At 42.4% G+C, this 26955-nt stretch overlaps 1 protein-coding gene across 1 annotated transcript in view; it reads left to right on the forward strand.

The window, feature by feature from the left end:
* Window positions 1–3701: 3701 nt before the first annotated feature.
* The window catches only part of vtg3 (vitellogenin 3, phosvitinless), a 46810-nt gene continuing 23556 nt past the window's right edge, over window positions 3702–26955 (forward strand). The window contains exons 1-25 of the mRNA XM_014215683.3: window positions 3702–3741; window positions 3832–3852; window positions 3956–4107; window positions 4337–4588; window positions 4703–4864; window positions 5019–5167; window positions 5753–5903; window positions 6051–6208; window positions 7392–7557; window positions 7947–8078; window positions 8309–8527; window positions 8933–9150; window positions 9244–9341; window positions 9473–9597; window positions 9688–9789; window positions 9910–10029; window positions 10191–10380; window positions 10537–10624; window positions 10973–11158; window positions 11246–11381; window positions 11470–11638; window positions 11980–12089; window positions 12185–12280; window positions 12515–12727; window positions 19835–19980. Of these exons, the coding sequence (XP_014071158.3) occupies window positions 3702–3741; window positions 3832–3852; window positions 3956–4107; window positions 4337–4588; window positions 4703–4864; window positions 5019–5167; window positions 5753–5903; window positions 6051–6208; window positions 7392–7557; window positions 7947–8078; window positions 8309–8527; window positions 8933–9150; window positions 9244–9341; window positions 9473–9597; window positions 9688–9789; window positions 9910–10029; window positions 10191–10380; window positions 10537–10624; window positions 10973–11158; window positions 11246–11381; window positions 11470–11638; window positions 11980–12089; window positions 12185–12280; window positions 12515–12727; window positions 19835–19980 (3599 nt within the window). The remainder of the gene's footprint in view (window positions 3742–3831; window positions 3853–3955; window positions 4108–4336; window positions 4589–4702; window positions 4865–5018; window positions 5168–5752; window positions 5904–6050; window positions 6209–7391; window positions 7558–7946; window positions 8079–8308; window positions 8528–8932; window positions 9151–9243; window positions 9342–9472; window positions 9598–9687; window positions 9790–9909; window positions 10030–10190; window positions 10381–10536; window positions 10625–10972; window positions 11159–11245; window positions 11382–11469; window positions 11639–11979; window positions 12090–12184; window positions 12281–12514; window positions 12728–19834; window positions 19981–26955) is intronic.

The following is a 26955-nucleotide window of genomic DNA, read 5'->3' on the forward strand; positions in this document are numbered from 1 at the left end:
TTCTCTCTTTCTCTCTTTCTGTCTTTCTCTTGGAGGACCTGAGCCCTAGGACCATGCCTCAGGACTACCTGGTATGATGACTCCTTGCAGTCCCCAGTCCACCTGGCCGTGCTGCTGCTCCAGTTTCAACTGTTCTGCCTGCGGCTATGGAACCCTGACCTGTTCACCGGACGTGCTTGTTGCACCCTCGACAACTACTATGATTATTATTATTTGACCATGCTGGTCATTTATGAACATTTGAACATTTTAACCTGTTAGGGCTAGGGGGCAGTATTTGCACGGCTGGATAATTTTTTTTTACCCAATTTAATCTGGTTACTAATCCTACCCAGTAACTAGAATATGCATATACTTATTATATATGGATAGAAAACACTCTAAAGTTTCTAAAACTGTTTGAATGGTGTCTGTGAGTATAACAGAACTCATTTGGCAGGCAAAACCCTGAGACATTTTCTGACAGGAAGTGGATACCTGATGTGTTGTATTACCTTTAAACCTATGCCATTGAAAAACACAGGGGCTGAGGAATATTTTGGCACTTCCTATTGCTTCCACTAGATGTCACCGGCCTTTACAAAGTGTTTTGAGTCTTCTGGAGGGAGATCTGACCGAACAAGAGCCATGGAACGATGATGGCCCATTAGACACCTGGCGCGCGAGTTCATGTTGGGTACCCTCGTTCCAATACGTTATAAAAGAGTATGCATTCGTCCACCTTGAATATTATTCATGTTCTGGTTAAAAAAGGCCCTAATGATTTATGCTATACAACGTTTGACATGTTTGAACGAACGTAAATATATTTTTTCCCCTCGTTCATGAAGTGATGTCCGGCGGGCTTAGATAATGTGCTAACAAGACGGAGATTTTTGGACATAAATGATGAGCTTTTTTGAACAAAACTACATTCGTTATGGACCTGTGATACCTGGAAGTGACATCTGATGAAGAGAATCAAAGGTAATGGATTATTTACATAGTATTTTCGATTTTAGATCTCCCCAACATGACGACTAGTCTGTATCGCAACGCGTATTTTTCTGGGCGCAGTGCTCAGATTATTGCAAAGTGTGATTTCCCAGTAAGGTTATTTTTAAATCTGGCAAGTTGATTGCGTTCAAGAGATGTAAATCTATAATTCTTTAAATGACAATATAATATTTTACCAATGTTTTCTAATTTTAATTATTTAATTTGTGATGCTGACTTGACTGCCGGTTATTGGAGGGAAACGATTTCCTCAACATCAATGCCATAGTAAAACGCTGTTTTTGGATATAAATATGAACTTGATAGAACTAAAAATGCATGCATTGTCTAACATAATGTCCTAGGAGTGTCATCTGATGGAGATTGTAAAAGGTTAGTGCATCATTTTAGCTGGTTTTATGGTTTTGGTGACCCTGTCTTTGAATTGACAAAACATTACACACAACTCTTGTAAATGTACTGTCCTAACATACTCTAAATTTATGCTTTCGCCGTAAAACCTTTTTGAAATCGTAAAACGTGGTTAGATTAAGGAGATGTTTATCTTTCAAAGGGTGTAAAATAGTTGTATGTTTGAAAAATTTGAATTTTGACATTTATTTGGATTCAAATTTGCCGCTCTTGAAATGCACCTGCTGTTGATGGAGTGCACCACGGGTGGGACGCCTGCGTCCCACCTAGCCCATAGAGGTTAACATCTTGACTATGTTCTGTTATAATATCCACCCTGCACAGCCAGAAGAGGACTGGCCACAACTCATAGCCTGGTTCCTCTCTAGGTTTCTTCCTAGGTTTTTGGCCTTTCTAGGGAGTTTTTCCTAGGGAGTTTTTCCTAGCCACCGTGCTTCTTTCACATGCTTTGCTTGCTGTTTGGGGTTTTAGGCTGGGTTTCTGTACAGCACTTTGAGAATATCAGCTAATGTACGAAGGGCTATATAAAAATACATTTGATTTGATTTGATTTTGATCATTGTCGGTGATCAGGCCTACCACTGTTCTGTCGTCAGCCTAATGTGTACTGTGGGGCCCCTCAGGGGTGTGTACTTAGTCCGCTCCTGTACTCCCTGTTCACCCATGACTGCATGGCCAAACACGACTCCAACACCATCATTAAGTTGGCTGACGACAGAACAGTGCTAAGCCTGATCACTGACAATGATGAGACAGCCTATAGGGAGGAGGTCAGAGACCTAGCAGTGTAGTGCCAGGACAACAACCTCTTCCTCAATGTGAGCAAGACAAAGGAGCTTATCGTGGACTACAGGAAAAGGCGGGCTGAACAGGACCCCATTAACATTGACGGGGATGTAGTTTCAAGTTCCTTGGTGTCCACATCTCCAACAAACAATCACGGTTGAAACACACCAAGACAGTTGTGAAGAGAGCACGACATCACCACCTCAGGAGACTGAAAAGATTTGGCATAGGTTCCCAGATCCTCATAACGTTCTACATCTGCACCGCACAGCAAGTGGTACCGGAGCGCCAAGTCTTGGACCAAAAGGCTCCTTAACAGCTTCTACCCCCAAGCCATAAGACTGCTGAACAATTAATCAAATGGCCACTGGACTATTTACATTGACCCCCCTCCATTTGTTTTGTACACTGCTGCTACTCGCTGTTTATTATCTACGCATAGTCACTTCACCCCCACCTACATGTGTAAATTACCTTGACTAACCTGTACGCCCCCGCACATTGACTCGGTACCGGTACCACTTGTATATAGCCTGATTATTGCTTTTTTATTTTGTTACTTTTTTAAATGTTTTTTACTTTAGTTTATTTGGTAAATACTTTCTTAACTCTTCTTGAACTGCACTGTTGGTTAAGGGCTTGTGAGTAAGCATTTCACGGTAAGATCTACACTTGTTGTATTTGGTGCATGTGACAAATACAGTTAGATTTGATTTTGACTGTTAGTTGAGTAACCGTAGCCTGTCTGTTGCTCTGCACAATTCGTGTCAGCGTCCTTTATCCTCTTTCATCAATGACCCGTTTTCGACAACTGGCCTGAAATTGTCTGGATGTCCTTTGGATGGTGGACCATTCTTGATACACAGAGGAAACTGTTGAGCGTGAAAAACGCTGCACCTGGCATCTACTAGCATACCCTGTTCAAATGCACTTAAATATTTAGTCTTACCCATACACCCTCTGAATTGCACACAAGTATAATCCATGTCTCAATTTTATCAAGGTTTAAAAGCCCTTAACCTGTCTCCTCCCCTTCATTACACTGATTGAAGTGGAATTAATATCAATAAGGGATCATAGCTTTCACCTGGTTAGTCTATGTCATGGAAAGCACAGGTGTTCCTAATGTTGTGTACATTCTGTGAATATATTATTTGTGCAAGCAGCATACTTTGTGCATTCAAATAAGGTGAAAGATGTTGAATTTTAAACAATTCTTTGTAATATACAATATGTGAGTTTCACAAAGTACTGATTATTAGTGTCCATTTTAGATCACTGTTTATTTTTCCTGAAATGTCCTCCTTTTGCATGTCATACTGACCACTGTCAACGGTCACTGGTTACACTCATCTGACACACCTTTGCCCCCTTGTTACTTTGTCCCTCATTGTTGCCAAAGATGTGCTGTGCAGACACTGGGTCACGTACTCATTTAGTCATTGTGAACACAGCATTGCATATAAAAGGAAACGTTGAGCTGCAGGATCCCACTCCTGGATTTCACCATGTGGGGGTTCCTTCTTTGTCACCTTGTGGCCTTGGCCGGTAAGTGTGCAGAAAAGCAAAAATATGGAAATTATTTTTAATTAGCTAATTATGACACTTTTTGATTCTTTTTTCATTTTTTCATTTCAGCATGTGACAATATCAGTTATGGTGAGTTCTTTATCAAGTGATTTGAAATGTATCATTTAAAACTAACCCTACATTCAAATGAGCATGTTTTCATGAATAATTATGTATCAATGATGCATTGTAGAGCCTGGCTTGAACCCTAAGAAAACCTATGAGTACAAATATGAGGGAATGGTGAATATTGGGCGTGGCATGCCAAACCTTGCAGAGTCTGGTGTGAGACTCATGTGCAAAGTCAAGATCATTGGTGTGTCTGCACAAACATTCCTTCTCCGGGTATGCATTCAATTAAAATTACCAATGCAAGGTACTTCATAGGCCTTTTCCTCATTTTTCAGAAGAGAAATATGCTGCATGTGTTATTTTAAGGATCTATGTTTCTTTTGATGAGCATAAAATGTGTCAATGTCCTGAGAATTTAAACAAACTAATTTGAAAAACTTTATTAATCGTAAATAAACAATTAATTCTACCTGGTGATCCAATTATATTTTCTTGTTTGAAGGTTTCAAACTTGAACTTCGAGGAGTTCAATGGCATCCCAGGGAAGAATGCATTTGATGCCTCACCAAAGCTTACCAAACGGATTGCTGCCGGGCTCAGAAAACCCTTCATGTTTGAGTACGCCAAGGGACGGGTTGGTGACATTCGCACCTCTGCTGAAATATCTGACACCATCGTCAATATTGTGAGAGGCATACTTGGGTTCTTCCAAGTCACAGTCAAGACCACCCAAAGAGTGTATGAGCTTGAGGAGGTAACTAAAACAGGTTTTACATAAACAATGCTTACGTTATATTGCATTTTCATCTGTAAAGAAATTGCAGAGAGCACTGTTAATGTGAGGTTTATTCTACATATTTGTTATCAGGTCGGGATCCATGGATTGTGCCAGAGTACCTATGCCAATGTGGAGGACGCCAACTCCCAAGAATTGTCAGTCACCCAAATTGTTGACATTAATAACTGCAAAAAAAAGGCAGCCATTTACAGAGGAATGGCACTTGCTGTCGACAACAAACTTTCCAAAGAGGTTTGTCTTTCCAATCCATAGACCTATATGTGAACATGCACAATTCTATTTAAATGAGTATACAGTGCCAGTACTACAGAGACCATCGAGGTAAATAGTATACTTTAACAGTCACTCACTTTCAATAATTTTTGTATTCTTTTACGTCATCTAGAGAGGTGACTCCGTCATTTCAACAGTGAGATATGTCTACACAGTGAAACCAACAGTTGACGGAGGCCTGATCAAGAAGGCTCATGCCTTGGAGCGCCAGCATTTCTCCCCATTCAACGTGAAAGGGGGGAACTCCAAACTGCAAGCCATGTATGACAAGTCTCATTGTTTTCTTTCATTTCACTTTATAAAATTGGGTGTCTGAAAATGAGAACCACCTTGTAGTTGGAGGACTCGGAAGAGATGCCACGGTTAGAGGCGTAATGACTAAATACCAACATACAGAATAATAGGTGAAAGTGGTTTATTTGCCATGTACACACTAAGGATGCGTTTACACAGGCAGCCCAACTCTGATAATTGATGAAATCCACTAATTGGTCTTTTGACCAATAAGATATTTTGCCAATAATTGGGCAGACAATAACAATTGTGAAGGAATGTCCAGAAGGAGATGTCCAGACATGAGTTATAAGGCTGCGATTACACAGGTTGCCCAATTCAGATTTCTTGCCCGATTATTGGCAAAAGAGCTGATCTAATTGGTCAAAAGACAAATGAGTGAAAAAAAAGTTACGAATTTGGCTCCCTGTAAACGCAGCCTTAGATGAAGTACAGCGAAGAGGTTCACTGAGGTTCTCAGTCTTGGGGCTACATTGAGGAACAAACCAGGATGACCAATTACCTGCTAAAGTTTGTATATGTAAGGTGCTATTCTTGTTGACTCTCTTTTAGGAAAGAGCTTGTGCTGCTTAGTGTAACTAACACAGTGGTGACCCCTGCTGTTGGTCCCATGATTAGCCGAGGGAATCTGGTTTACAAGTTTGTGAAAGTGTTGGCCCAAATCCCCATTTTGATGAAGAAGTTGGATGATCCAGTGCCCAAGGTAAAGAACAGGGTATCAATAATACTCAAAACTTGCTCAAAATTTTTTTTTTTCCTCACCCTGTCATGAAGATGTTTTTGGCTCATGATTATTTACTGCTAACATGTGATATGCCACAAACACATGCAACCACATTGTTGTTCACAGATTGCAGACATGATCAAACGTTTGGCCCAAGCGAACATCTACCAGACAGACAGTGCAACAAGTGAGGATGTTGTTGTTCTTTTCCAACTCCTGCGTGTGACATCACTAGAAAACCACGAGGTTCTGTGGAAACAGCTCTCAGGGAATGATGAACACAGGTGCATATTCATGTTTATTTAATTTATAATCATATTTATATGTTATACTGTATTTACACTACCGTTGAAAAGTTTGGGGTCACCTAGAAATGACCTTGTTTTTTCCCCATTTAAATAACATCAAATTGATCAGAAATACAGTGTAGGCATTGTTAATGTTGTAAATGACTATTCTAGCTGGAACTCTGGGATGCTGGCCTTCTAGGCAGGTTTCCTCTGTCCAGTGTCTGTGTTCTTTTGCCGATCTTAATCTTTTATTTTTATTGGCCAGTCTGAGATATGGCTTTTTCTTGCAACTCTGCCTAGAAGGCCAGCATCCCGGAGCCGCCACTTCACTGTTGACGTTGAGACTGGTGTTTTGCGAGTACTATTTAATGAAGCTGCCAGTTGTGAGGTGTCTGTTTCTCAAACTAGACACCGTAATGTCCTCCTGCTCAGTTGTGCACCGGGGCCTCCCACTGCTCTTTCTGTTCTGGTTAGAGCCAGTTTGCTTTGTTCTGTGAAGGGGTAGTACACAGCGTTGTACGAGATCTTCATATTCTTGGCAATTTCTCGCATGGAATAGCCTTTGTTTCTCAGAACAAGAATAGACTGACAAGTTTCAGAAGAAAGGTCTTTGTTTCTGGCCATTTTGAGCCTATAATCAAACCCACAAATGCTGATGCTCTAGATACTCAACTAGTCTAAATATGGCCAGTTTAATTGCTTCTTTAATCAGAACAACATTTTTCAGCTGTGCTAACATAATAGCAAAATGGGTTTCTAGTGATCAACTAGCCTTTTAAAATAATACACTTGGATTAGCTAACACAACGTGCCATTGGAACACAGGAGTGATGGTTGCTGATAATGGGCCTCTGTACGCCTATGTAGATATTCCATTAAAAAACATTTTACTGTTCCCAGCTACAATAGTAATTTACAACATTTACAATGTCTACACTGTACACTGATCAATTTGATGTTATTTTAATGGACAAAAAATGTGTTTTTGAAACAAGGACATCTCTAAGTGGCCCCAATCTTTTGAACGGTAATGTGTATATATAGGCACATTTTTATATTAATTTAAACATACTATGGTTTCCATGGTAAACATTTCTATGTTAAGTGTAATATATCAAAGGATTGCCTATGTTTGCTACAATGAAAGTTTTTTTTATTGTCATCCTTCTCTTGTCAGACGGTGGCTTTTGGACACAATTGTTGAAGTTGCAGACGCAAGAGTCCTCAAATTCCTGAAGAACAGATTCAAAGCCGGTGATGTATCAGCCAATGAGGCTGGACAAACACTTCTGATCGCATTTAATCATTTAGCAGCAGAGACTGACTTGATGGAGATGGCCAAGGTGATTGTCTTGGTTGGAGGTGTAACATACAGTTATTTAAATTGCATATGTTTTTAAGAACTGAGGTTGGGGCATTTGTATACTTTAGTTTAACTTTACTCAGAAGTATGCTGGTATTGCATAGTTCACATGGCATATCACTCACCCTGTCTGGCTAATGTAAAACATGGAACTGGAATCCCACCGTACTAATACACAGACTGGATTTTGGCACAATGTTCACTACATTACAGGAGGTATTATTGTTAATACAGTAGAAAGACAAAGAATACATTGTCCCTACATGGGCTTATAGACCATTTAACATTTTTTTATACTAGATGACAAAATCATGCGGTCGATGTGATGTGTTCAGAGAGATTATGAATCAATCAATCGTCCCTCTGTAGGAGTTTCTGTCCATGCCCTTCAGTAAGTCCCACCCAATGCTGTGGAACACTGTGGTGCTGTCCTATGGATCACTGGTCTACAGGTACTGTACCTATGAATATGGTACATCTTGCCCGGTGGCAGTTGTTCAGGTAATAGGCTACATTACCATTGCATTACTTACTGGTAAAGAAACCAAATGCATAAGTTATGTTCCAGTTTATTCTGGTTATATGGCAGAAGATGGAATTGTGAATGTTATGACTACTGCTACGTTAATCTTGTGTAGCTTTGCTGTTGTTCAGACTTTTTCTGTATCGATATTAGCTGCAAATCACTGCAGATTAGAGAATTCAAGATGTGACATGTTCGTCTCAAACAGCCCCTGTTGGACCTGGTGATCGATGGCCTGAAGAGAAACAGTGAATTGGACATGGTGCTAGCCCTGAAGGCCATTGGGAATGCAGGCCACCCCTCCAGCATTAAGACCATCAGGCGCTTCCTCCCCGGAGTGTCTGCCGCTCCTGTGACCCTCCCACCCCGTGTGCTAAGTGCAGCCGTGCAGTCTCTGAGACACCTGGCCGTCAGAGACCCCCACAGCGTTAGTAGTAGTAGCAGTACTAGTAGTAGCAGTAGTTTGGTTTATTTCATTGTGTACACATTCACAACTAAAAGCTGAATTCCAGAATACAAACAAGAAAAGAAAAAAGGTGATAATATTTAGAAAGTGTGTCATAGATATTGTGGTTCTGGTGTCAGAGTTGAATTGGTGTCAATAACATTTCGACCCACTCATATTAGGATATCAAGACAATTCCCAAAATGAAAATTAATTAAAGACCTCATTGAAAAATATGTAACTGAGTATCAATTGATTTACTAAATTGACTTTATATCAGATGAAATGATAACCAGTTGACATACAGTCGGATTTTGTATTAGTCCCAGTCTAATCACTTTGATAATATGACTTTAGCTACTGTATGTCTTACGTATGTGCTTTCAGGTCCAGGACATCACAGTGAGCCTGTTTGTGCAGAGGCACCTTCCCACTGAGATCCGTATGCTGGCGTGTATGATCCTGTTTGAAACTAAGCCACCTTTGGCTTTGGTGTCTACAGTGACTGCATTCCTATTGGAGGAGGCTGACATGCATGTGGCTAGCTTTTCTTACTCTCTTATTGGGAGCATTGCCAAATCAAGCACTCCGGACAACCACTTCCTGTGAGTGTTTCTGTCAGGGCAGAGTGACATTTGTTGTGTCAATGCTTCTGATTTTGCATTTAAACTGTGGCTGTTTTGTTATCTTTGTAAAAGCTCAACAGCCTGCAATGTTGCTGTGAAAATCCTGGCCCCTAAATTTGGTCGTGTCAGTTACCACTACAGCAAAGCTATGCACCTAGATTGGTTTAATGGTGAGTTCAAAGGACCTGTAAGCGGCATGGGTTTACTTTGAGAAAATACAGTATATGAAAGGCTGAGGAAACTGTTTTCTTCGCTCATCATTAAAAAACATTGACTGACCACATATCTCTTGAATATCCAGACGACTTTTTGATTGGTACAGCCACTGAGATCTTCATGCTGAAAAATGCTGCAAGCTACATCCCAACAGAAATAGTGACTAAAGGGAAATTCCATTTCATTGGCAAAATATTACAACTTGTGGAGGTAATCAGTAATGTTCACCTTAATTGTTTTGTACTTGTTCTGTTTCATGCTGAAGTAAAACATTATTTGACTATTGTTTGTGTCATAAAGCTTGGTTTCCGTGCTGACGGAATTAAGGAACTGTTTAGACAGAACATTCAAGTTTTTAACGGCCATCTCAGCTACAGCGACTTCAAGGCCATATTCAAAGTGGTGAGTTCATGACTTTTCAAAATGCATACTGCACAGTTGCGGGCACTAAAAAAGTGCCCTCAAATGTACTGTACCATCCCTTCAAACTCAACTTTGTTCTATTGAATCATCTTCTTTCAGCTGCAAGATTGGCAGACATTGCCCGAGGATAAGCCTCTTTTGTCTGCCTATACACAAATCTTTGGTCAAGAGTTCTTCTTCGCGGATTTGAACAAGGACTTAATTCGGAGTGTTATCAAGGTGAGATTTCTACAGTCAATCAAGTATTGCATGTTACTCAGTATAACATCATGTCCCTCTCTATCCACTTTGGGCAATAACAAAACCTCATGATACACATTTCCTGTGGTCTCCATAAGCTGTTACACACTGTGCTCTTCTGCCACGGTATCTCCATGCAGACTGTCAGTCCATCTGCAGGCAAAGAGAGCCCAGTCTGGAAAATGATTGAAAATCTTCAGAAGGGGATGTCATGGCACTGGACAAAGCCCTTCCTTATGTTTGAGACCCGTTACATCCAAGCCACCTCCCTCGGTCTCCCACTGGAAATCAGCAAATATTATAACACAGTAACAACCATTACCGTCAATGGTAAACATTGAATACCAAGGCCATTTGAATTCCAAAGCAGAATACCATTTTTATATATATATATATATATATATATATATATATATATATATATATATATATATATATATATATATATACATAATCAATAAAACTCAAACATTTTCTCTTATGTAGCTAAGGCTGCAATCAGCCCACCACTGACTGATCGCCTGGGACAACTGTTGACCTCAGATGTTTCACTAGTGACTGATGGATTTGCTGGGTAAAATATGAATTTATGTTTTGGTAGCTGGGGCAGTCAAACTCCTTGCATATTTGTATGTTTCTTGTAAAGGATAGTGAGAAAGGGAGGTAGTGCTAGAGCAGTGGGTCGCTTGCAGCACTACCAAGTAAGTGTGATCTGGAGGCACTGACGGCAGCGGCTTACACAGCTGGACCACCCCAGGCCTCGGCAAGTATTTATTCAATATGTTGCATCATATTATGAGAAGAACAAGACTATGAGGAACCCTCCCATATCAATGGCTTCATTTTCCAGAGTGTCTTCATGGCTCAGTTATTGTTCAATGCTAATATAACTGATTGTGTTCTGTATGTAACTTTGCTGCAGTTTCTCCAAGGATCAATTTGTCTTCCATGGGATAAACACTGACATTTTCCAGTGTGGTGCGGAACTGAAGAGTAAAACAGTAGTTGCCATGCCATGGGAATTCAGCATGAAAATGAACGTTAAAGAAAATACATTTGAAATTGACCTTCCTCCTTGCAAAAAGGAGACTACGCTTTTCTCAGTCAAGTATGTTTCTCACATTTCATTACACCTGTCAAAAACAATATTTTAAGTGTAACTTAACAGATGCTAGTTTTCTTTTTGTTACAATAGGTTTGATGTATATGCGGTCTCAAGGAATATTGAGGAGCCATCACTTGCTAAAATGACCCCAATGATGCCTGACTCTATTGAGGCTAATGAGGATATAGAGCCACCAAAGCAAAGATATTTAACCTCTGGACAAAAGGTACAATCACTCTCCAAGGCAAAGATTATTACACGCCAAGTAAGAGAGACGTGTGCACTCCTAATATGCTTTCTTTTTTGCCAAATAGATTGTAAAATTTGACATTTACCATCCACAAGTAAAGGTGTGTGCAGAGGCTAACATCTATGGGGCAGCTTTCTGTATTGAGTCGGAGGCAACGAGATCACACTACATTGATGAATACCCCCTTTACTACTTCTTGGGATACACCAACTTTGCATATACAATTAAACCAGGTAACAGCATATAGAAGTATAAAGTATGACATAATATGCTTTTTCTTGTACATTGTTTTGGACTGTCATTTATTGAGCCTTATTGGATGTGCCAGGAACTGGTCCAGCGGTAGTGCTGCAGACCCCGGACTGTACATCAGCCCTGTGGCAGGGTTCAGTTCTTGCTTACACCTTACTTAACTGGACCTATTCTATATATCCCTCTAATCTATCTTTGCCTTTCATTCTTTCACAATAAAGCACCAACATTTGAAAGGGAAATGGAATTCCATAAAAAAAACAAGCCTCATTAGATTTCATAAGTGTGACTATAAAATCTAATTCCTCTCTTTCATTATCAGTCCAGTCCAACAAACCTGTTGACAAGATTCACATTGAGATGAACGCCAGCCCAACCAAGTACCCAGTTAGTGTCCACCACCTGCTTGACACCCTGCGGAGGCTTTCCAAGGTACTTGGTCATGGTTGTACTGTCATGATCTGCACACATGCATTGCTAGGTTCATATAGTATGTGACCATTTCTACACTATTTTTGTGTTTGCAGGATGCAACCAAGAGTTTCCATCTCTCCTCTGGTTCCTCAAGCAGCGAAACGTCTCATCAAGCAAGCTTCAAAGCCAAAGAAGCTTCTGCTTCTGAGGTAGGGCTATGGCTGAAGTGCACCATTGACTACTGTAACTTTTTGTTGTGGTGGTTATTTTAAGGGGGGTTGGGGTATATTCATATCAATCAATATTCAAAGACAGTTTCATTACTGTCTGCATTATTTCGGACATGGCGAAAGTATTATGTATTTCACTCTAAAACCTAGTTGTGTTTACAAAACAGTGATGGCAGTATAAGGATCTTTGTGCCTTCTTGTACCTCTCCTCAGGCTTGGAATGCCAATCCTGAACCATTGTTCACCATCAAGGCTCTGGCCATGAGTGGCAACACAAAGCCAGAGGGTTACGAAGCAGCTGCTTACTACACCCCTGCTGCCCAGACGGACAACGCCCAGCTGATCGTGTCTCAGGTTGGGGAGGAGGCCAACTGGAAGTTGTGCACAGATGCTAATGTGGATAAGGTCCGGCAGGAGCAGCTAAAGGTAATCAGGGTTGGGTAGGTTACTTTCTAAATGTAGTCTGTTACTAGTTAACAGTCCAAAATTGTAATCAGTAACTTAACTTTTGGATTACCCAAACTCGGTAATGTAATCTGATTACATTGAGTTAATTTGAGATTACTTTGCCCTTAAGAGGTATTAGAAGAAGACAAAAATGTATGTTACCAATTGAACAACGTCTATTGCAGGATAAATCAATGTTAAAGTTTACATAGCTGGCAATACATGGATGTTAAATGTAACTTTATGGGTTGGTTATGTAGGCTTCTTCTAACCCATCGCTTTCTACTACATATAATAATAATAATTTAATTGTACTTTACATTGAAAACCAAAGTCTATCAGAATTCCAGTCATTCCAATGAATGATATACTCCTTGATATTCAAGAATACGACTTGGAAATATGGAAGTATAGATTAGCCAAATTGTTCATATTTTTTTATTTCACATTTATTTAATTCACATTTATTTAACCAGGTATGCCAGTTGAGAATAAGTTCTCATTTATAAATGCAACCTGGCCAAGATAAAGCAAAGCAGTGCAACAAAAACAACAACACAGAGTTACATATAAACAAATGTACAGTCAATAACACAATAGAAAAATATATTTACAGTGTGTGCACATGTAGAAGAGTAGGAAGTTAAGGTAATAAATAGGCCATAGAGGTGAAATAATTACAATTTAGCATTAAACTGTAGTGATAGATGTGCAGATGATGATGTGCAAGTAGAGATACTGGGGTGCAAAAGAGCAAGAAGAAACATAACAATATGTGGATGAGGTAGTTGGGTGTGCTATTTACAGATTGGCTGTGTACAGGTACAGTGATCGGTAAACTGCTCTGACAGCTGATGCTTAAAGTTAGAGAGGGGGACATAAGACTCCAGCTTCAGTAATTTTTGCAATTCGTTCCAGTCATTGGCAGCAGAGAACTGGAAGGAAAGGCAGCCAAAGGAAGTGTTGGCTTTGGGGATGACCAGTGAGAGTGAGAGTGAGAGAATGAGATGATGGTGAGAGACTTGTTTCTGGAAAGGTGGATTTTTAAAAGTAGAAGCTTGTTTTACCTGAGCATCACCCCAAAACTTATTAGCCAGCCCTTCTCTATTGTTTATTATTTTGTTGTCATGGGGGACTGATTGGGCTCATTGATTCGAGTTGAAAAAGAAATGCTGCACTCATGGAATTGCATGCTTGAAGCGAACATTTTGGCATTTGCTGTATGAATGATGAGAAACTCCATATTGCAAATGTACGGTCCCTTACTAGACATCTGCGAATGTTTCTAAAATTCGCCAACAGTGGCGGGCCGTGCACCGGATCTTCCGGGAAGTCATCGAACGAAGTCTCTCGGACATTCGGTTTCCGTTTTATAAAATATTCAAATTTTGGTCATTTTTCCGCTGTCCCGGAAAATACCACCAGAGGGCGAATGTATTCATATTGTAAATGTATAAAACATCACCAATCTCGACGTGGCCTTATCTCCTAAATGGAAAAGACTTTGAAGACGAAACTTGGTGAGCATAGGTTTGGCATAATGGGCAGTTGGCCCCAAACAAGATGGAGTCGAGGCCTCAATGCTTTTTGAGTTAACCTGTTATGGCTAGGGGGCAGTATTTTCACGGCTGGATAAAAAACGTACCCGATTTAATCTGATTATTACTCCTGCCCAGAAACTACAATATGCATATAATTATTAGCTTTGGATAGAAAACACTCCAAAGTTTCTAAAACTGTTTGAATGGTGTCTATGAGTGTAACAGAACTCAAATGGCAGGTCAAAACCTGAGAGATTCCTTTACAGGAAGTGGCCTGTCTGACCATTTATTGTCTTTCTTTGACATCTCATTCCAAAACTTAGGATCTCTGCGGTAACGTGACACTTCCCATGGCTCCAATAGGCTCTCAGAGCCCGGGAAAAACCTGAATGTCGTCATTCCAGCCCCAGGCTGAAACACATTATCGCCTTTCTCAAGTGGCCGATCAAGGGACTGTGGGCTTAGGCGCGTGCCCTGGCCGCCCCCGTCTTTGTGATTCCCGGGCGGAACACCTGCTCCAATATCCAATGATGGGCGTGGCGCGAAATACAAATTCCTCTAAAATCCGAAAACTTCCATTTTTCAAACATATGACTATTTTACAGCATTTTAAAGACAAGACTCTCGTTAATCTAACCACACTGTCCGATTTCAAAAAGGCTTTACAGCGAAAGCAAAACATTAGATTATGTCAGCAGAGTACCCAGCCAGAAATAATCAGACACCCATTTTTCAAGCTAGCATATAATGTCACAAAAACAAAACCACAGCTAAATGCAGCACTAACCTTTGATGATCTTCATCAGATGACAACCCTAGGACATTATGTTATACAATGCATGCATGTTTTGTTCAATCAAGTTCATATTTATATCAAAAACCAGCTTTTTTACATTAGCATGTGACGTTCAGAACTAGCATACCCACCGCAAACTTCCGGGGAATTTACTAACAATTTACTAAATTACTCACGATAAACGTTCACAAAAAGCATAACAATTATTTTAAGAATTATGGATACAGAACTCCTCTATGCACTCGATATGTCCGATTTTAAAATAGCTTTTTGGTGAAAGCACATTTTGCAATATTCTAAGTACATAGCCCAGCCATCACGGGCTAGCTATTTAGACACCCGGCAAGTTTAGCACTCACCAATATCAGATTTACTATTATAAAAGTTTGATTACCTTTTGTTGTCTTCGTCAGAATGCACTCCCAGGACTGCTACTTCAATAACAAATGTTGGTTTGGTCCAAAATAATCCATCCGAATAGCGGCGTTTTGTTCGTGCGTCCCAGACACTATCCGAATGGTAAAGAAGGGTCGTGCTCATGGCGCAATTCGTGACAAAAAATGTCTAAATATTCCATTATCGTACTTCGAAGCATGTCAACCGCTGTTTAAAATCAATTTTTATGCAATTTATCTCGTAAAAAAAGCGATAATATTCCGACCGGGAATCTCCTTTTCGGCAAACAGAGGAAAAATCACAAAGACGGGGGCGGCCAGGGCACACGCCTAAGCCCACAGTCCCTTGATCGGCCACTTGAGAAAGGCGATAATGTGTTTCAGCCTGGGGCTGGGATGACGACATTCTGTTTTTTCCCGGGCTCTGAGCGCCCATGGAAGACGTAGGAAGTGTCACATTAGAGCAGAGATCCTTTGTAAAAGATAGAGATGGCAAAGAAGTTCAAGAAATGGTCAGACAGGCCACTTCCTGTAAAGGAATCTCTCAGGTTTTGACCTGCCATTTGAGTTCTGTTATACTCACAGACACCATTCAAACAGTTTTAGAAACTTGAGTGTTTTCTATCCAAAGCAAATAATTATATGCATATTCTAGTTACTGGGCAGGAGTAGTAACCAGATTAAATCGGGTACGTTTTTTATCCAGCCGTGAAAATACTGCCCCCTAGCCATAACAGGTTAAACGATGAAACTTTAGACGGAGAATACCAGAGACCATTACCGGAGATAAATAACGAAGTGCACGCCGTCACCGGAACGCGCAACAAACACTACAGCCAAAATGGGAGCCACTTAGAAAAACTACAAATTGGAGCTAATTTTTCAAAAAACAAGCCTGAAACTCTTTCTAAAGATGTTGACATCTAGTGGAAGCCCTAGGAACTGCAATCTGGGAGGTCTTCCTTTTAAATTCCCATTCCCAGCCATTGTAATCATTGGTGAGCTGAAAAAAACCCAATCTGGATGGATTGTCCTCGGGTTTTCGCCTGCCATATCAGTTCTGTTATACTCACAAACATTATTTCAACAGTTTTGGAAACGTTAGCGGGTGTTCTATCCAATACTACTAATAATATGCATATCCTAGCTTCTGGGCCTGGGTAACAGGCAGTTTACTTTGGGCACCTCATTCATCCAAACTTCCGAATACTGCCCCCTAGCCCGAAGAAGTTAACTAACCTCCAGATGAGCTTCAATGCCATACAACTTTCCTTCCGTGGCCTCCAACTGCTCTTAAATGCAAGTAAAACTAAATACATGCTTTTCAACCGATCGCTACCAGCACCTGCCCGCCCGTCCTGCATCACTACTCTGGACGGTTCTGACTTAGAATATGTGGACATTTACAAATGCCTAGGTGTCTGGTTAGACTGTAAACTCTCCTTCCAGACTCACATTAAGCATCTCCAATCCAAAATTAAATCTAGAATTTGCTTCCTATTTTGCAACAAAGCATCCTTCACTCATGCTGCCAAGCATACCCTCGTAAAACTCCCTATCCTACCGATCCTTGACTTCGGCAATGTCATTTACAAAATAGCCTCCAACACTCTACTATGCAAATTGGATGCAGTCTATCACAGTGCCATCCGTTTTGTTACCAAAGCCCCATATACTAACCAGCACTGCAACCTCTATGCTCTCATTGGCTGGCCCTCGCTTCATATTCGTCGCCAAACCCACTGGCTCCAGGTCATCTATAAGTCTTTACTAGGTAAAGCCCCATCTTATCTCAGCTTACTGGTCACCATAGTAGCACCCATCCGTAGCATGCGATTCAGCAGATATATTTCACTGGTCACCCCCAAAGCCAATCTTCCTTTGGCCGCCTTTCCTTCCAGTTCTCTGCTGCCAATGACTGGAACGAACTGCAAAAATCACTGAAGCTGGAGACTCATATCTCCCTCACTAACTTAGCACCAGCTGTCAGAGCAGCTCACAGATCACTGCACCTGTACATAGCCAATCTGTAAATCGCCCATCCAACTACCTCATCCCCATACTGTTATTTGTTGCTCCTTTGCACCTCAGTATCTCTACTTGCACATTCATCTTCTGCACATCTATCACTCCAGTGTTTAATAGCTAAATTGTAATTATTTCAACGCTATGGCCTATTTATTGCCATACCTCCCTTATCTTACCTCATTTGCACACAATGTATATAGACTTTTTTTCAATTGTGTTATTGACTATGTTTTATACCGTGTGTTACTCTGTGTTGTTGTTTGTGTCGCACTGCTTTGCTTTATCTTGGCCAGGTTGCAGTTGTAAATGAGAACTTGTTCTCAACTAGCCTACCTGGTTAACCTGTTATGGCTAGGGGGCAGTATTTTCACGGCTGGATAAAAAAACGTACCCGATTTAATCTGATTATTTCAATAACTTCAATAACAAATGTTGGTTTGGTCCCAAATAATCCATCGTTATATCCGAATAGCGGCGTTTTGTTCGCGCGTTCCAGAAACTATCCGAAATGGTAAATCAGGGTCGTGCGCATGGCGCAATTCGTGACAAAAAATATCTAAATATTCCATTACCGTACTTCGAAGCATGTCAACCGCTGTTTAAAATCAATTTTTATGCAATTTATCTCGTAAAAAAGCGATAATATTCTGACCGGGAATCTCCTTTTCGGTAAACAGAGGAAAAATCACAAAGACGGGGGCGGCCAGTGCACGCGCCTAAGCCCACAGTCCCTTGATCGGCCACTTGAGAAAGGCGATAATGTGTTTCAGCCTGGGGCTGGAATGACGACATTCAGGTTTTTCCCGGGCTCTGAGAGCCTATTGGAGCCGTGGGAAGTGTCACGTTACCGCAGAGATCCTTTGTAATGGAATGAGATGTCAAAGAAAGACAATAAATGGTCAGACAGGCCACTTCCTGTAAAGGAATCTCTCAGGTTTTGACCTGCCATTTGAGTTCTGTTATATTCACAGACACGTTTCAAACAGTTTTAGAAACTTTGGAGTGTTTTCTATCCAAAGCCAATAATTATATGCATATTCTAGTTACTGGGCAGGAGTAGTAACCAGATTAAATCGGGTACGTTTTTTATCCAGCCGTGTCAATACTGCCCCCTAGCCCTAACAGGTTAAGTCTATCAAAGTGTGCGAATTTGAGCATGTATCCATTAGACCTATGTAATTTATTTTCTTATCAGCATGAATTAAAGCTATAAAATCCCCACCTTTATTCCAAAGGCTGGGATCCGCACTATGCAGCTGTTGCAAGAGTGCATATTTCACTGGCTGTCCACTGGTTTCAAAACAGTGATTGTTGTGCAACTTAAACTTCTTGAATTCAACCATTATTTGGTTCAAATGCATATTTCGATTTGTGAACAGCCATCCACAACAACCACAGTCCGTAAGGTGCAAATAGCTAAATGAGAGAGCAGCAGTGTGATTCACATCAATGCGCTATGAAGATATCAATAATAAGTGATATCTGTTTCGCCATAGACTACAACACTGCTGTTATCCTTACTTCCAAGCACTTGTTCAAGTTGGATAATCTTTGTATGCCGGCAGTAGTCACACCATTGGAAGACATAGCTTGGACTGTAGACTACAAAAACCTATTCCTGCTCTTTTCCCGCGATCCATCAAACACATTTGGTGTGTCATCATAGTGGTCTCTGACTTGTGGTCAGACACTCAGGTGGAACAAACTTACATTTGAGAATTTTTTCAATGCTGATTTGAATGTCATTTAAAAAACAGAGAAGTGCTAAATATTTTTTTGCAAACATCCTTTCTGAATTTAAAAGTAATCCTCAAAGTAATCATCTAGTTTTTCAAAGGTATCTGTAATCTGATTACAATATTTTTGCTGGTAACGTAACGGATTACAGTTAGCATTTTTTGTAGTCCATTACATGTTACGGATTACATGTAATCTGTTACCCCCCAACCCTGAAGGCAATAGGCAGTACACTCTAAGAAAAGAAGGTACTAACTGGAACCTAAAAAGGTTCTTTGGCTGTCCCCATATGACAACCCTTTGAAGAACCATTTTTTGGTTCCAGGTAGAACTCTTTTGGGTTTCATGTAGAAGTATTTGCCCAGAAGGTTCTACATGGAACCCAAAACAGTTTAACCTGGAACCAAAAAGGGTTCTATCTGGAACCAAAGAGGGTTCTCATATCAGGAGAGCGGCAGAACCCTTTTCGAACCCTTTTTTCTAATAGTGTAGATACAAGGTGGGAAGAGATATCTCTAAATAGGGATTGGAGAAACATGACATGTTATTCAATGTGATGGCTTCATAAGTGTTCTCTTTTGCATGTTAGATGCACCTAAGATGGGGAGCTGAGTGTCAGTCATATGAGATGTCTATGAAAACTGCCACTACACATCTGCCTGGGTCCAAACCCACTCTGAAGGCCAAGATTCACTGGAAGACTGTTTCAGGGTACATGACAGAGGTTGGAAAAAGGTGAGACAAGCACACATACAGTACACTGAAAATTATATTCAGTTTTCCAATCCTACTGCAATCAGAGTAATGTATTAGCAAGTCGTGTGACTATTCACATTGTATATAAATGCTATTGGTTCCTTAATGAAAAACAACTTCACTTTTATGCTGATGACACTGTGATGTACTGACTCCTCTGTGAACCAGGCTATAGCCGATCTACAGACTGCATGTAATGTCATACAAAAAGCACTTGTTGACCTTAAACAAGTACTGAATTTGGAAAAAAGTTATTTTCTGGAGAGCCCACAACATTGACTGCACTGATTTAACCCTTTGGACCCCAATAGAATTATAGAATGCTGCTGTAGATTACTGAGAATTTTCAAGAATAAGCACATTTTCTCACAAATTTAAAATAAACAGACAATGCTCAAGAACAAAAAACAAATGACAATTACAAGTCAACTTAGTTTAATATGACACCACAGTCATGTCAATAGGAATAACACCAATTTTGTCTCCGATTGTGTAAAGAAACTCACTATCAAAAAATAATTAACATTCAACATAACATAAAACTCTAGAGTATTTAAATTGTACAACATTTCACCAAATGACTTATTCAAACTGTACCAACTATGATATATTAAACATATGTTATTTATATATACATTGACAGTCAAAAGTTTGGACACATCTACTCATTCAAGGGTTTTTCTTTATTTGTACTATTTTCTACATTGTAGAATTAAAAGTGTTAAACAAATCAAAATACATTTTATATTTGAGATTCTTCAAATAGAAACACTTTACCTTGAAGACAGCTTTGCACATTGGCCTTGGTCTGGAAGGTGACCAAGAACGTGATGGTCACACTGACAAAGCTCTAAAGTTCCTCTGTGGAGATGGGATAACCTTCCAGAAGAACAACCAACTCTGCAGCACTCCACCAATCAGGCCTTTATGGTAGTGTGGCCAGACGGAAGCCACTCCTCAGTAAAAGTCATGACAGGCTGCTTCATTTGCCAAAAAGGCACCTAAAGGACTCTCAGATCATGAGAAACAAGATTCTCTGGTCTGATGAAAACAAGATTGAACTCTTTGGCCTGAATGCCAAGCAGCACATCTGGAGGAAACCTGGCACCATCCCTACGGTGAAGCAAGGTGGTGGCAGCATCATGCTGTATGGATGTTTTTCAGCAACAGGGACTGGGAGACTAGTCAGGATCGAGGCAAAGATGAACGGAGCAAAGTACAGCGTGATCCTTGATGAAAACCTGCTCGAGAGCGTACATGACCTCAGACTGGACCCTGAAAGGTTCACCTTCCAACAGGACAACGACCCTAAGCACACAGCCAAGACAACACAGGAGTGGCTTTGGGACAAGTCTATCAGTGTCCTTGAGTGGCCCAGACAGAGCCCGTACTTGAACCCAATCAAACATCTCTGGAGAGACCTTAAAATAGCTGTGCAGCAATGCTCCCCATCCAATCTGATAGAACTTAGCCAAGAAGACTGTAATTGCTGCCAAAGGTGCTTCAACAAAGTACTGAGTAAAGGATTCGTCGGAATACTTAGTATGTAAATGTGATATTTCTGTTTTTAATTTTAATACATTTCACACAAAAAAATATATTTTTTGCTTTGTCATTATGGGGTATTGTGTGTAGCTTGATGAGGAAACATTTTTTTTAATCAACTTTAGACAAAAGCTGTAATGTAACAAAATGTGGAAAACATCAAGGGGTATGAATACTTTCAGAATGCACAGTATATGTTATGGACAAAAGTATATTTTACTTCAGTTATCTTCTTTTTTTTGTCCAATCCTTCAGCTACCCACAGCCCCTTCCATCGATTTTATTTGCCATATATTTTTCAACTGTGTTGTGATGTTTCACTAAAGATCTGAACCTTTCTATTCTTATAGTTTCTATGGATTGTAAGTGAAAGAAACATTTTAGCTATTTTTGCAATTTTTTGCTATTATATTACTGATTGTGTTGTGACTTTCCTTTCATTAATCTGAAGACTGCTGTTTATCTACAGTGAGGGAAAAAAGTATTTGATCCCCTGCTGTTTTTGTACGTTTGCCCACTGACAAAGAAATGATCAGTCTATAATTTTAATGGTAGGTTTATTTGAACAGTGAGAGACAGAATAACAACAAAAAAATCCAGAAAAACGCATATCAATAATGTTATAAATTGATTTGCATTTTAATGTGGGAAATAAGTATTTGACCTATGCAAAACATGACTTAGTACATGGTGGCATAATATATGTTTGTAAACTTACTATTACAAAAGTACCATGATGATTGAATATGATATTTGCACTAGTACAGAATAAACCTCCTGTTGTTCTCCACTATTCCACCTGCTAAAACCTCCCCCCATCCTAAATTGGGTTGTCGTCCCAGTGACTGGCAGAACTCCCCTGTCCAACAGGATCATAGGGTCTTTGAGAGATTGGGACCCATACTTTAAAAAGAGCACACACAACCACCTACAGAACAGAAGCAGATTAACAGCCAACAGCATGTCCAACGTCCTCGCCTCGATTGTATTGTATACTTTAAATTTAAATGTATTTATATGTATAAAAATCTTGCATATCTTAATTTATTTTCACGATTAACAAATAATATGCATAATAATGTAGGCACTTCATAGGAAGGATTGTTACCTATAACCAAGACTAGCATTATAAAAATAATATTTTTGGCCAATAAATTATTATCTTGGGAAACAATTATTCTTAATCATCCTATACTCTCCCTAACATCATTACCCCTTAGCAACAGCTATGGGATATATATGGGATATATACATACTCTCCCCACCCTTCCCCCACAAACAACCACAAGCTTAGATGTTCCAGTTGTTCCATCCTAGAGCCCAACTCAAGAGAATACTTAAAATATATATATATATTGGATATTAAAACATACTATCTACTTGCAGTGAAGCCGCTCAATATTTACATTACGTTCAGTCATCTAACAGCCTCCATCCAGAGCGAACCACAGAAACAACCAGGGTCAACGCCCTGCTCAAGGGCACATCGACAGATCTCCCACAAGGTCAAAAATAGGGGGGCGAACCAGCCACCGGCCCAAGCTCCCAACCACCAGGCCACCAGCCCTGCAAGACCCCCCCCCCCCCCCCACAGTTCCCAGAGAGCTGCCCCTCAACCATCCGAGACCCCCCCCACAGTCCCCCGCCCCCATCGACAAAAAAAAATCATAAAATAATTACATTCCCCACCCAAAACCCTTTTTTCTTTTGTTAATTTTGTTGGTGCATTGGGGGGTACTATATGGTACTATTCATGAGTGTGTGTCCGTGTATGTGCAGGTGTGTGCGTTTGAATGAGTGTGTGTGTATATGCATGTGTATCAGTGGCATCAGTGTAACAACTGTCTTCAAAAATGGACCAAGGCGCAGCAGGTATGTGGATACTCATGTTTTTTAATTTTAAAAAAAGGAGTAAAGTATCCACTGGACAAAAACAATAAAGACGACAGCAACAGTCTTGCAGGCACATACAACACAGTGCAAGGACAACTACCCACAACCCCAAAGAAAAACACACACTCCTATATAGGACTCCCAATCAAAGGCAACTCAACACACCTGCCTTCAATTGGGAGTCCAATCACCCACACAACATTTAACAAACACAAACCCCCTGCCACATCCTGACCAAGACTAACACAATTACGCCCTCTGCTGGTCAGGACGTGACAGTACCCCCCCCCCCCCCCCCCCCCCTCAAGGTGCAGACCCCGGAATGCACCTAAAAAAAGAAAACACAAAAAAATCCCCAATACCCCAACAAAACCAATAAACAATAACCCCTAAACAATAAGGGAGGGAAGGGAGGGTGGCTGCCATCACCGACGGCACTGTGCTACACCCTCCCTCCCCAACCCACCTATCCTGGAGGTGGCTCAGGTGCAGGACGTGGACCTCGCTCCACCTTCGGCGTCGCCCACTTCGGTGGCGCTGATAGCTGCGCCGGGCAGACGGGCCACTCGGGCTGACCCTGGCAGACGGACCACTCTGGCTGGGCCGGAAGACATCCGGGCCACTCTGGCTGGGCCGGAAGACATGCGGGCCACTCGGGCTGGGCCGGAAGACATGCGGGCCACTCGGGCTGGGCCGGAAGACATGCGGGCCACTCGGGCTGGGCCGGAGGACAGGCGGGCCACTCGGGCTGGGCCGGAGGACATGCGGGCCACTCGGGCTGGGCCGGAAGACATGCGGGCCACTCGGGCTGGGCCGGAGGACAGGCGGGCCACTCGGGCTGGGCCGGAGGACAGGCGGGCCACTCGGGCTGGGCCGGAGGACAGGCGGGCCACTCGGGCTGGGCCGGAGGACAGGCGGGCCACTCGGGCTGGGCCGGAGGACAGGCGGGCCACTCGGGCTGGGCCGGAGGACAGGCGGACCACTCGGGCTGGACCGGAGGACAGGCGGGCCACTCGGGCTGGAACGGAGGACAGGCGGGCCACTCGGGCTGGACCGGAGGACAGGCGGGCCACTCGGGCTGGACCGGAGGACAGGCGGGCCACTCGGGCTGGGCCGGAGGACAGGCGGGCCACTCGGGCTGGGCCGGAGGACAGGCGGGCCACTCGGGCTGGGCCGGAGGACAGGCGGGCCACTCGGGCTGGGCCGGAGGACAGGCGGGCCACTTGGGCCACTCGGGCTGGGCCGGAGAACAGGCGGGCCACTCGGGCTGGACCGGAGGACAGGCGGGCCACTCGGGCTGGACCGGAGGACAGGCGGGCCACTCGGGCCACTCGGGCTGGGCCGGAGGACAGGCGGGCCACTCGGGCTGGGCCGGAGGGCAGTCGGGCCACTCTGGCCGCTCCGGGCAGTCAGGCCACTCTGGCAGCTCCGGGCAGTCGGGCCACTCTGGCAGCTCCTGACTGGTGGGCGGCTCTGGCGACTCTTGACTGGCGGGCGGCTCAGGCGACTCTTGACGGGCGGGCGGCTCAGGCGACTCTTGACTGGCGGGCAGCTCAGGCGACTCTTGACTGGCGGGCAGCTCAGGCGACTCTTAACTGGCGGGCAGCTCAGGCGACTCTTGACTGGCGGGCAGCTCTGGTGACTCTTGACTGGCGGGCAGCTCTGGCGACTCTTGACTGGCGAGGCTGGGCTGATGCACTAGACGCCTGATGCGTGGGGCTGGTACTGGACGTGCCAGCCTGGAGACACACACCTCCATGCTAGTGCGTATAGCGGGAAACACCAGACCGTCGAGGCGCACTGGCGGTCTTGAGCGCAGGGTTGGCATCACCCCTTCCGGCTCGATGTTCACCTCACCCTGGCACATGCGGGGCGCTGGTACAGGATGGACTGGCCTGTGCGTCCGTATAGGCGAGATGGTGCGTACCTCAGCGTAACATGGCACCCTCCACCTCATACGCACCTCCCTGTAATCACGGGAAGCTGGCTTACGGCTCTTCCTTGGCCTGGCCAAACTACCCGTGTGCCCCCCCAAAAAAATGTCTTGGGGGTGCCTCTCCGGCTTCCTCGCCAGCCATGTTCCAGCATAACGTTTGCGTTGGTTCCTCTGTCCAGCTGCCTCCACTCTCCTGAGTGCCTCCACCTGTTCCCATGGGAGGCGATCCCTTCCGGCCAGGATCTCTTCCCAAGTGTAGACTCCCTTGCCGTCCAGGACGTCCTCCCATGTCCATTCATCCACCCTGTTCTCCTGTGGCTTCCTCCTCTTCCGCTGCTCGGTCCTTTGGTGGTGGGTAGTTCTGTAACAACTGTCTTCAAAAATGGACGAAGGCACAGCAGGTATGTGGATACTCATGTTTTTTCATTTAAAGAAAAGGAGTAAAGTATCCACTGGACAAAAACAATAAAGACGACAGCAACAGTCTTGCAGGCACATACAACGCAGTGCAAGGACAACTTCCCACAACCCCAAAGAAAAACACACACTCCTATATAGGACTCCCAATCAAAGGCAACTCAACACACCTGCCTTCAATTGGGAGTCCAATCACCCACACAACATTTAACAAACACAAACCCCCTGCCACATCCTGACCAAGACTGACACAATTACGCCCTCTGCTGGTCAGGACGTGACAATCAGCCTCAAGCAAACAGGCATTAGCTGTAACAACGTTGCCCCTCAGTGTCATTCAAACATACTTTTTGTTTTGTTCTTTTTTGAATTTCATTTTTTACTTTTATGTTTGACCGTCATTCTATCCCCCGCTCAGCAACTCCACTCCCACTTATCTCCAATTCCACATCCCAATCCTCAGCTTCCCTCAAGCCATCCCACCCATCTCTGCTGGCCACCCTCTTCGGATTTCTACGCACCATATATCTTTCAACTATCTAATCGAACAGAATCCATAGATTGTGAGTTGAAGATAAGTAATTTTACTAAGAGTATTAGTATTTTGGTAGTTGGCTACCAGGTCTCTCCAGATCTCCCAACAATGCTATTTCTAGGGTCAATTTTAGATTAATGTTATGCTTTTTCAGCCATTCCTGAACCTGAGACCAGAAACAGGCTACCTGAGGGCAATACCAAAACAAATGGTCTATTGATTCTGTAACCTCACAACAAAATCTGCCGAGCTGCGATGATTGTATGTCCCAAATATTCAGCATATTTTTGGAGGCAGGAATTCTGTAAAATAATCTTTGCTGAAAAGCACGTCTTGAATCTTGCGTCGTTTTATATATCATCTCATACACCTTGTACCATGGAATCGGTACATCAAAAATCTCTTACCAAATATTTTGCAATCTGTATGGCACATCCTGGTCCTCAAATGAAACTGGTATACTTTCCTATTTATGCTATTTTTATTCCTCCACCAGTTTTGATCCTTTATTTTGGGCAGACAGACATGTTCCCTACCTCCTCCCGCTGCCACCTGCCTCCTTCATTTTTGGGGTAATGCTGTAATCAATTGGTTGTAATCTTGGTTTGAGCAGACCTTCCCATACAAT

Source organism: Salmo salar, chromosome 10, assembly GCF_965601325.2.
Source record: "Salmo salar chromosome 10, fSalSal1, whole genome shotgun sequence".
NCBI classification, from domain to species: Eukaryota; Metazoa; Chordata; class Actinopteri; order Salmoniformes; family Salmonidae; genus Salmo; species Salmo salar.